The sequence below is a fragment of the Arachis hypogaea genome, chromosome 7 (assembly GCF_003086295.3).
Source record: "Arachis hypogaea cultivar Tifrunner chromosome 7, arahy.Tifrunner.gnm2.J5K5, whole genome shotgun sequence".
NCBI lineage: Eukaryota > Viridiplantae > Streptophyta > Magnoliopsida > Fabales > Fabaceae > Arachis > Arachis hypogaea.
In genome coordinates, this window is record NC_092042.1 from 50,093,787 (window position 1) to 50,105,975 (window position 12,189).

At 34.6% G+C, this 12,189-nt stretch overlaps 1 protein-coding gene across 1 annotated transcript; it reads right to left on the reverse strand.

Annotated features, from left to right (window-relative positions):
* Positions 1-545: 545 nt before the first annotated feature.
* Positions 546-11,757, reverse strand: LOC112703035 (ABC transporter D family member 2, chloroplastic). Its single transcript, XM_025754334.3, has 10 exons — positions 11,249-11,757; positions 10,815-11,046; positions 9,584-9,651; positions 8,651-8,977; positions 8,363-8,527; positions 7,130-7,358; positions 4,225-4,463; positions 3,520-3,841; positions 2,372-2,640; positions 546-920 (listed from the first exon to the last, which is right to left on the reverse strand). Exons 1-10 carry the CDS (start codon positions 11,498-11,500, stop codon positions 735-737), a joined length of 2,289 nt encoding a protein of 762 aa, XP_025610119.1. The 5' UTR covers positions 11,501-11,757; the 3' UTR covers positions 546-734.
* Positions 11,758-12,189: the final 432 nt, after the last annotated feature.

The following is a 12,189-nucleotide window of genomic DNA, read 5'->3' on the forward strand; positions in this document are numbered from 1 at the left end:
CCAATTTGCCTAACGTAAAATTGTTTTTCCAAAAAAAGAAATTAAAAAAAGAAAAAACGTTCAAACCTATTTCGCCTGTGAAATGGTGTAAAAAATCTTTGTTCGCTTTCAATAAAATGTGGATACCCTCGTATTTTTTTAAAAGAAAAATTAAAAAATTCCATTTCAGCCCAGTAAAGTGTGGACAGCATAAATCATGTCATTCACCCACTTATGCATTTATTGGCAATCAAATTAATTACGTAATAAGAATTTTTTAACCTCTAAATTATTTTACAAATATTCTATTCATTATTTATACTGTAACCTTTAAATAAGATTAATAAAATATTATTTCATCTCCTTGTAAACTCTCCAACCAGAAAGAAATCTGAGTTTGATTCCCTTCCTCCCCTTGCCTTTCTAGCCCAGTCTAATTAGGTTGTTCCCTTTCATGAATAATAATAATAATAATAATAATAATAATAATAATAATAATAAATCTTAAAGAATGTTAGAAACAAGTACCATTACCAAAATGAGCTAGAAACAGCACTTAAAAACAATGAAATGAAAACGGCCAAGTTTCCTAATATTCATTCACGTGTATATTAAAGTTAAATGTTGTAGCAGCTAGTTGCACGGAAAATCCTACATATTGACATCCAGGTACATCAAACTTATATTTCAACAAATTCGGAGCACTCGTATCAAAGCATTGCAAAATTTGCAACCAATTCTGAAGCTCCCTAAAATCATTGATTTGTAAATTCTAGAGAGGATTCATGTCTTGTGGGTCCAATACTCCAATTCAACTGTTCATCGTCGGAATCCGCCGTGGATATGCTTAGGATCTTGCTGTGGTAATAGCGCAACGTGGACCGGTGGCCAATGCTGATGTATGTTATGTCTGCTGCTCCAATCAGCTGGTACAAATGAGCCTGCAACAAAAATTCAGTGACATCAAATCATTACATCAATGAAAATCTTTAGGTCTTGACTGAGTTTCCTGTATTCTGTTCTCCATTTCCTGCTTGGTGAATTCTATGGTACCTTTTATTATGGTACTTAAATTGTCTAATTTGCTTTTATAAGTAAAAAATAAAATATATAAAGTAAAAGTAAAATATTTAAAATTTATTAATATTATCTATTTGTCTTTTTTAATAAGTTAGGCACAATGTCATAAGCACCATAGCATTCACTTACCTGCCTTCTTATCTTTGGAAACTTGTAGAGAAAATAATAATAAAATAAAAAATACAAACACAGAAACAATAGGATGCGTTTAGTATTCATTTTTCTATTTTTTTTTTACATTTTAGTGTTTTATGTTTTTAATATTTTTCTTTTTTCTTCACAAAAATTCTGAAAACATAAGATACTGAAAATGAAAATAGAAAATGAGACCCTTATTTTCTTATGTTTTCACTATTTCCTTCCTAAACATCTATTGTATAACAAGGAAACCTCACAAAATAAAACAAGAAAACAGAAACACACTCTTGCAAGATAGTGGAAGCACTAGCATGTTTGGTTTGACTCGCATCGTTTTCACTAGAAGTTCTAAATGTAGCATTGCAGAATATCTAGTATGCTTTTCTAGACACAAAACATGTAGTAACTTATATTAGCATGGTCAACAGTTATATTTAAATATGTAAAGTAACAGCGGTTCGCTGCTTATTTGATTATTTCAACCAATACTTTGAAACGTACCTGAATCCAAAAGTCAATTGGACTATCAACTTGGTGAAATTTTTTCCAATGAGCTCAATGTATAAATTTACACAAGAAATTCATGTATGAAATGTTTTGTTCCACCCTCCAGCAAAAGATATTCTTACAGCCAAATACAGATCATCCATAAAAGTTGTCAAACACATCAAACGAATCAATTGAACATACCCTGAAAGCTAATCCCCAAAACTTTATACCGCCAACCAGACATATGCTTACCATGAAAGTTTCCAGAAATGTTAATACTTAGTGTGAAAAACTTTGAAAAGGGGCCGACTTAAGGGGAAAAAAAATTATATGTGATCTAAAATTTTGGGGTGGCCACCACCTCCCTGCTATGGTGCACGTGCACCCTGTATTCATATATTTCAAAAGGTTTTTTGGTTCTGGGTGGTGGGGTTAGAAATTAAGAAATAAAAATCTTATTCACAAATAACAATAAGTATGAGTATACTGTTAGACAATAATTTTTGTCCTAAAGTTTAGATAATCAATCTTTTATAAGTATGTCTATAATGTTTAGATGAAAGTGCCTAAAATTTGAACAGAACAGAATGGTCAATTCAATGAATACCATAGCTATCCACATGATGTGTCATACATCCAATTCAGATATAATTATATGTCATCAGAACTTAGAATTCAAGAATACCTCATTGGCTTCATCAAGTGCACTTGTTGATTCATCTAACAAGACCAACTGAGGCCTCGAAAGCAAAAGACGAGCGAATGCAAGGCGTTGCTGCTCTCCCAAAGAAAGAACACTAGACCATTCATATGTGGAATCTAAACTGAATCGAGCCAATAAATAGCCAAGGCGGACATCCTCTAAGACCTTTATTAGCTCATTCGTTGTTGGCTTCATAGGCTTATCTTTTATGATGTCCGAGTTTGGGAACTTAGTCAAGAAAGGAAGCACATCTGCAGAAAAATGTCAAAATAAACTCGATCAGTAAAGCTTGCACGCGTTCCTGCCAACATACGAATAATATTCCAGTGATCTAAATCAAGTAGGACCCTGTATATTCAGATAATATAATAGTATTTATTACTATTAGGCAGAGTTATATGATTAATTATGCTCGTTTCCTCTTTCATTACTAAATTAGAAAATCAGTAGCCAAAAGAAAAAAAAAAATAATAAGTTGTCAATGAGCACCTAGCAACCTCAAAGTCAATTCTCAAAATTGAACATTTAAGAATTCGTTCACTTGCCTACAAAGTCTAGGTTCTGCTCAAAATGGTTAGGAATAAATAAGAACATCTATTTATCTACTTCAATCATTTGGACCTGGATTGATCCTTGTTAAGAAAACGGATCAATGTTAGTCTAAAGCTTAATCGAGACATTTCTAAGATTCAAATGGTTGTATAGGCTTGTTTCACCATCAGATAATCTTATTGTGTAGGTACTAGGTAGACTTTAACAGAAATGGATCAGAAGTTTTTATTGTCTAGAAGTCCCTATAAAAAGAACTTACCTAATAATATCTCTGGGATAACAATCACATGTTTTTATGTTCCCTCCTTTGTATAAATAGATTAAACTAAAACTTTATTTTGGATTAAATATAGTTCTCCTGTGATCATTACAAAATAATTACAACAGCGTGTCTGGCATTCATAAATTAAGAGGAGTTCATTTCAACATCAAATCATATGTCAGTGCACGATTGAGCAAATAAGTTTAAGACGGTGTGTAAAAGACATTTTTAAAATATAAATGTATATGGAGTTTGCATCATAATTAGAGAAAAACAAGTTTAGGCATGTGGGAACAAGAAACTAGAAATGACATACTTTTTTGTTCAGTATCTCCTGATGTAGAAACTGTGTCATCAGTCCATATTGGATAAAGCAATTGTTGACGAAGAGTGCCCAAAACCATATATGGTCTTTGAGGAAGGAAAAAAATTCTAGATTTTTTGCTTGCAAATTTTCCATGATCTTCAAATGTATCATTAGCAACATTTATTGAAGGAGTATTTGCATCGGAAGAAATCATTCGCTCAGACTCTTCTCCACCTTTTACATAGTACACAATCTTTCCGGTTCCAGTTCTCCATAGACCAGCCAGAGCTCTTAACAAGGAGGTCTTACCACTTCCACTTGGTCCCATCACCTGTTATATCGGTTAGATTTAGAAATGATTTTTTGTACAACCATACAGACTAACGAGGTTGAACTTATTCAGAATACAAATCTAAATTTTATTTTTATGCAAAGTCCTAACCAAAAAGTTAAGCTTTTGAGAGAGTGAGTTCATGATATGGAATCAAATCCTTTAGTGTTGGTCTAGATTTCAATTCTTGCCTCCCTAATTCTTCTAAATATGACATTTAATTTCAGCATAAGAGAAGATGGACATTGTCCACACTTCATGCTCAAAGGGATATTACACAATGGGGAGTATAGCATTTGGGATGGAAGTGTCGCTCAATGACATCAAGTACAAGGAATGAAGACTGATATGGATGTTTTTAAGTTGGGATGTCGATTACTTACCAATAAATTATCCTTTTCTTTGATTGTCACTGATAAGTCTCTTATAAGTGTAGATTCACTTGGAGTTTTAAGAGTCAAATTGTTTATCTCCAGCAATGTTTCATAACTTTCTGATGGTGTCGATCCATTAGATTCCAATGCAGACGAACTTCTGAAATCTTTATATGTAATATGTATGTCTTCCAAAGTATCAGACAGAGATTTTGAGCTGCTTCTGTCCAAAATATCATCAAACTCACCTGCATATTCCATAGAGAAAGAACTCTTTAGTGTTTAATAGATTATCTATGCAGATGATTTTGAGAAGCTAACACTATAATATAAAACTATGCAGAATTTATCATTTTCTTTATAACGAAAGAAAACTTCATTATTGTATTGAGGGAACAATACAGTGGGGAGGAGGAAAAGAGTTCCTCCAAACCAAAAGGAATACAAACAAGGCATCAAACGTCAATGAACTGCAGCTTTCAAACTTCTCATCATGTCTGAGAGGAAAAGTTGGAAAAACCATGTGCTTTACGCCATATAGATGCTAAACGCCTGATTCTATCCCAAAGAATAGTTTTTCCTGCAAATCTATCATTAAAAGTTCGTAGATTGTGTTCTAACCAAATGGTCCAAATAGTGGAATATATTGCCCATTGCCCAAAAAATTTAGCATCTTTCCCAAAACCTGCAAATCTTGTCAAAAGAAATCGATCCAGTGATGCAAGGCACACTCAAGATGCTCAAAACATGCTGAACAATGAAATCCACAAAGAATCAGCCATGAGACAAGTGATAAACAAAATTGAGACTGTTTCTGAATGTCCCCAGCACATCAAGCACACATTTGGGCATATAGCCTAATGTGGTCGTCTAACTTATAAATTGTCAACAGTGTTAATTCTGTCGAGCATAAAGGTGCCATAGTGGAAGACACCAACAGAGACGGATGAATCAAGAGACCATAAGCTTTTGTCAGGGGTAGAAAGGGCATTTTCAAGCAGACCTAAAAGATTTCCTAACTCAATAGACTCTCTATCATTAAGATTTCTAAAAAAGTAGGTACAAGAATAGGAAGATGAGATCCCTATATTGAATAGAAGTCTCCAACAGTAATATTATGTAAAACAGATAAGCGATACAGACAAAGAAAAGCCAAGTAAAGGAGCATCACCTAGCCAATTATCTTCCTAAAAGAGACAGCGAGATCCATCTTTACTTTCAAAGAAAGTAAAGGTATGAAAGGAGCATAACCACCATAAATAAATTTCCAAGAACTATAATGAGTAGCATGTGAAGCAAGATTTGCATCCAGTTCATTTCTATTCAAGCCATACTTGCTTCTAATAACCTTATGCCAAAAAGAATGTGGTTCTAATGGAAAATTCCATAGCCATTTTGTTGCCACACTAATGTATTTTTAACCATGCAGGTACACTAAAATCAGCCACTAGTATAAAATACATGTTGGAATACACATTGAAAATGAATTAAACAACACATGTATTTGTACATAAATACAGTGGTTGATTTTAGTATACAAATAGCATTTTTGATACTTTTCTATACCAGATTACCAAGACCCAATACTCATTTTTTGGTAGACAACAAATCTCCAACACACCAAATGATCTCGTATTGAATCCATAGCACTAGACCAAAGGAAATCCCTCACTATATTCTCAATGGTTTTAGCCACTCCCTTTGGTATAGGAAAATAAAAAGATAGGAAATAAAGAGGGACACTTGATAAGCAAGACTGAATAAGACTGATCCTTCCTCCTAGTGAGAAATATGCTCCTTTCCAACTTGAAGATGCTTAGAAATCTTCATGACAACAGGACCCAAAAAGAGGTTGAAGTAGGGTTCCCACCTAAGAGAACACCCATATAAACAAAAGGCTATTCCAGAATTTCACATCCAACCATAGAAATCAGTTGGGTCAATATTAATCCCCATAAAGCCAATTTACCCATAACAATCTTCAAACCGGAGGCTAGCTGGAAAACATAAAAGATCGAGAGCATTAGAGAAGCTCTCCTTATCATTTTCCAAGAAAAAAATTGTATCATCCGCAATCGCAAACGAGAAACCACAATCACTTCTGATCCTACTGTTAACCCCTTAACAAGCCCCCTCCACTCTTCTCTAACAACCAACCGACTAACAACATCAGCCACTAAATTGAATATGAAGGGAGGAAGGGAAATAGAGAGGGTGACCTTCCCTCAAACCCCTCTCATCCTTGAATCATGAACTTGGCTCGCCATTAACCATGACTAAGAAAGTACTTGTAACAAGGCAACCTGAAATCCATTTCCTCCATTTAGAGCCAAATCCTTTTTCCTTCCACCTTATCCAAAAAACCCAGTTGACCTTATCGTAAGCTTTTTCAAAAGTCTTTTGTAGACCAAACACTCTTAAGCTCGCTTTTTCATATCAGACACCAACTCATTAGCAATCAAAGCTGCATCTAAGATCAGCTTTCTTGCTGCAAAAGCACTTCGATTTTCCAAAATGGTGTCATGTGCCCCAGAACTTCACTCAAGTGGATGAAAGGACCTTTGACTCTGACTGACCTATCTTTCTTAGGAATCAGTGATGAAAACAGAAATAATGTCAACACCAATCTTTCCATTCTTATGAAATTCATCAAACACCTTCAAAGGGGATATACAAGTTCTAAAGTATATGTAGAGCAAAGTCATAGTTTCCTTGCAAGTAAACATATCATATCATCGTAACATCTTAAATTTCTGGTTCTTTTATGTGTATGTGAAAATGAAACTACAACCTATCTTAAAATAGCTCTCGTTTCCAGAGAGGAAGAACTTGTTCACTTATGCAAATATCATTCATGAGATCTACAAATAACAAAATGTAATACGAAAGAGAAAAGAGAAAAACAATGTTATACCTAGCCGATTAATAACTGCAGAAAAAGCACTTATAGCTTGAAACTGGTACACAATGAGGGAGAAGTCACCAAGGATATGATTAAAAGCAGAGACTGATTGATTGATGACACCAAACTCAATCTTTCCAGAGAAATACATTGGAGCAACAACAGCGGCAGGAAGAATTTGAATGAGATAGCGGTAGCCACTGGTGAAGAAGTCCAGATTTCTAGAAGAAATCAACAATCTCTGTAATGTAACAAAATGATAAGTTACAATATTCATCAACCTATTTTAAGTTACAGCATTATTTTTATTGGATAAATGCAAGAAAAGAATTAGTGTTGGAATAAGGATACATTTAATAGTTTTTCTCCAAACCAAAAAACAAGTCAGTACACATGGCTATGGCAAATAGACAGTGCTGGGAAGCTATAATTAAGTGATCACACATTAAATGAGACATTGAGCTTAGTTTACAACTCAAGACCCACCAGTGTATGTACAGCCTTCTATAGTTTTCCAGTCATCCAGTTCAATGAAAAATCTACTGATCATATTAGAAGAGTTTTGATGTAGAAGAATCATAATGTTTGGCCTAGCTGTTAATATGAAAAGCAAGCTTGCATTGAGTCTCATAAGATTGTGCAATCTGATTTTGAAGTTTAACCCACTCAACTTTTCGATGTTTTGTATATGTTAAGTCTACGAAAGGAACTCCTTATTTGGCAATTCTAAGTTCCTTAAAAGGCAATAGCATTTTTTTAAGTTATAGACACCACGGCACTAGATATTCCTTTGAAACTGCTAATGATATTTATCATTTCATGCAAGATTTCTGTAAACGAGGTCTTTGAATTGAAAGTTGAAACCCCTTTGCTCTGAACCATAATTTTATCACACCTTTTTTTTTTCCACTAATGTTATACAATATTGGCCTTGCAAACAATAGTCATGCTTAGCGCTTAGCTCTCAAAGACAATATTTGGTTTACTGTCAATACTTGAGTTTATTCACATTAATTGAGTCAATTTTAATCAAGAAAAAGTTAAAAAATAAATGAACAGCATGGTCTTTACAGGAAAAAAATGCTGCTTACTATATAGGTGGCAAAATATGGACTAAGAGGAAGAAATATATGCATTAACAACTGAAGAAGCAAAGGCATGGACTTGAATATAGTTACCGACAACATCTTACATGAATAAAATCAAAGGAAAAAAGATATGTAAATTAAAGAAGAAGCATCTCACAGTCAGATTTTCAAAAGCACTTTTGAAACGCTGCAGAAGAAGTTGCACTTCGCTATCTTCACCACCATAGAAAGCAATCGATTCGGCATTTTCCCGAACCCTCACAAGCCCATAACGGAAGTCTGCTTCTTTTTTCTCTTGCAAGAAGTTTAAAGTCACCAATTCCTGCCATTTTGACAATCTCCAGTTAATAAAACGGGATGTATGTTAAAGTTTATGAGAGTGGGGTCGGAACGGTAGTTTTGCATTTCAACTTAAAGAATCACAATGAAAATGGAAAACTATTACCCTCCCAAGGAAAACACTAATAGCTGTCCCACCAACAGAGTATACAAGAAGTACAACGAAGAGGGGAGGATAGATTCCATATAAGATATTACTGAATGAGATCAAGTCAACAGCAGCATTGAAGAGTGTCAAGGAGAAAGAAAGAGCAGTCCCAGTGAACGAACTTAGATCGTCAACAATTCGCTGGTCTGGATTATCAATGATTGACTGAGACTGAATTTTATAGAAAGTCCGGTCCTTAAGATAGCGATCCATGTAATAGCTTGTCATCCAAGACCTCCATCTCAAGGAAAGAGTTTCTCTTGCATAATCTCTCAACACAAAAAACTGCAACAGAATGAACAAGGTTAGAAAGATATGTAGAACACTAGAACAAGGTATGAGAAACCAAAAACTTTATCGAAAGGCATCCAGACAGATTATTTCCAGTCATGATAATAATATTCAGGAAAATTAGAGAGGTGGAACTTGAGTGTACTTGTTTGACAATTCCACTTATAACTATCGTTGTTTGCTTCAAAAACAACAAATCAGTTAACTTGAAAACCTTACGAAAATTGTTATCAAATAATGGTCATGCAGTTCCCATGTAGTATTTTCTTGTCTCTTTCTTGGGACAAAGTCTTGTTATAATGAGATATTAAATCTACCAACTAACTCGCTTTGAGATCAAAAACAGTTGTAGATGAAAAGGAATGATGAGCAATTCAACAAAGTAAAAAAAGGATAAATAGGGAAAATGACTATGTCCAACTCCCCTGGTATGAAATTTAAAGGCCGAAAAAAATGAAATGGTATGACCACTGAAGTAACATGTAGGCAATTTAGATGTTTACAAGTTAGATGCTGCATCATGTAAGAAAACTCATCATTGAAGAAACAAAAGCAAAGTCTAGCAGAGCTATACCTAAGAAAATGCAGCAATGTGCTCACCGGGATTCCTCCAGCAAAGCCACCCAAGTAGTAAAGCAGTTGCTTGGTGAATTGTTCTTGATCCTTGTCTTGAATTAACAAACTTAAACAGGGTTAGTTACTTGTTCCCATTTCATACTAGAGTAAATAATAATAATACTAAAAACAACATACAACATCATCACATCAACCATACTGTAATGTACCTTCCCTAAATAGATAACAAAGAGAAGATAACCCAATATGCCAAAGCAGCTGTGTCCACATATACACAAGAATCGTCATGACTCCATCGAAGACATGACAAGCACTTAGGGAAGACCAAGTCCCTTAAGCTGGGTTTTGTTTATGAGAATAGGACAAGACAAAACACTGAGAACAAGACATGAGACACAAAATGTTGTGTTCTTATATTCTGTTTGGTGATAAACTAAACAAATTATAAAATTCCAATTTAATCTCATTTTTTTTCGTTCAAAAGATTTGAGCTAAAAAATATAATAATAAAAAATTATAATTATGAAAAATTAACAAGAACAATGAAAGAAAAAATAAAAAATAAGTTGTGTTCCTTGTTAGTGTTTCAGTGTCCTTCCTGTCAGGATGGACACAAAATACACTAATTCAGTGTCTCTGGACATATTGTTCCTGTCCATGTCTCTTCTGTCAAACATAATTTTGTGTCTTTGTGTCCCTGTCTCAGTGTCTTGTCTTTGTAAACAAACGCAGTCTTAGCTCTGCCCATAACATAGGGTTCTTGATAACAAAAACTTTGACAACTTTTTTAATATTCAAAATGTAATTTACCTTACATGCTATTCTTGCACATAAATAAAATATATTCACATCCTTGCTTAGGCTATTCGCCAATCAAAATAAATACACCAAAACACATGATTCCAGGCCAATGGCCTTTCATCAACACAACCTCAGAAGCATAAGGAAAGTAAGGATCCTGTCTATGATCTACGAAGCATCACTAAAGAAAGGATAAAATATGCTTTTTGTCCTAATATTTGTGATTTTCTTCTAAAATGAGGGACAAAATTGAAAACTTTCAGGATAGCTTTGACACAAATAAAAAATGTTAGGGACAAAATTAAATGAATAAAAAACATAGGGACAAAATTGAACCAAATTAAATGTTAGAGGGTATTTTCTAAAAAAATTGCAAACACGAAGGACAAAAATATGCTTTACCACAGAGAAAAACATTGCAATATATATAGAGTCATTCATCAAAAGAACTCACTGGCAAGTGCATTGTAGAAGTCCCTCCCCAAGAAATTGAAGCCAACACTGATTCCAGTTGTAGCCAAAGTGAGAGCAAAGACACCTGCAAGCTGCAACCTAGCCTGAGCCTTGTCATCCGAAGACCAATATGGAGCTGCCACTTTCCAGAACCTTCTGAAAAGGGTTTGCAGATCGGGACTGCCACCCTCTACAACCACATCATCACTCTCTTCCGCAACTTTCTTCACTTCCTACAAAATTTCCAACTTTTCAACATTACTCAATGCCCATCAACCAAATCATCACGAAAAAGGTCCGGTTTGGTAACCGTTTCAGGATAGAAATATAGAGTTATGAGATCTGTTTGGAGTAGCGAAACACTCAACAGTATTTTCTATTAAGAAACACTTAACGAACACAGTCTAAAGATCAAATAAGGAAACAGGAGAAAACCTTATCTGGGTCTGGTGGCAATGGAGCTGGCGTTGTTGTAGAAGAAGAGAAACACTTGCTCCGGTTCCTATTCCTCCTCTTGTAAGGCTTTCCCATTCCCATGCTAAGGGACATGAATGGCACTCGTGAAAATGTGCAGGAGAAGTGAATTTGCACATGGTGATTGAAGGTAAGGTTGGACTTGTTATAAGTGGATGAGAACATGAAAAGTTGGTGAGCTTGTTGTTGGGTTTGCAAGATCATTTTTTTCATGCCGCGTTCCTAATTTGGCCCAAGAAGCTTGGAGCGTGCAAGAATCAGTATTTTGCTTCCAACTAACACGAGTTTCCGAACATTGTGGGTGATATGCCAGTTCATGTGGCTATGGCTCCTGAAAAGAACAACTTTTTTTCTTTATATTCTTATATTTGTTTGGCGTCAATCATATGTGTATTTGTGATGTGTGCGAAAGGGGAAATTGGGAACCGCATAGATTACTTGAGGATTATCCGTACCATACGATTGATTGCACGGTCCACACGCTGCCACGCACAAAATAAATAAAATAAAATTATTAAGAGAACGCCATTTCGGCCAAAAAATTACATTATGGAAAATTCTTATGTCCGAAAATGGCGTTTGGGGGGTGAAGTGCTCGATTATCGTCATAGACTTCACGCATGGTGCGAAAGACATTTGTTTTTATTTTTTAAAATTTTCATTGAAGTATCTTGCATGGTGCGAGAAGATTAGAATTTTTCAAAAAAAAATTATATCATCTTGCAACGGAGGATGAAAAGTGAAATTTTACTTTACGCAATTTTTGGACGTTTTGGTCAATTTGGAATATTAACTACAAGAAGAATAGCTTTAGCACACAAGAAATTTGCGTAAAGTTTAAATTCATCGATGCTTGATTAATCAAGCGGATAGATATTTTAAATTTTTAATCTCTTTCATAT

What these genes read in the sequence shown, in the direction of transcription:
- LOC112703035 (XM_025754334.3), bottom strand. Translation starts at nt 11,500, where the DNA reads ATGAAAAAAATGATCTTGCAAACCCAACAACAAGCTCACCAACTTTTC. An exon ending in TTAGTGTTTTCCTTGGGAGG is followed by an intron (nt 8,528 to 8,650) that starts GTAATAGTTTTC and finishes TCAAAATGGCAG; the next exon opens with GAATTGGTGACTTTAAACTT. An exon ending in AGGAGATACTGAACAAAAAA is followed by an intron (nt 2,641 to 3,519) that starts GTATGTCATTTC and finishes ATTTTTCTGCAG; the next exon opens with ATGTGCTTCCTTTCTTGACT.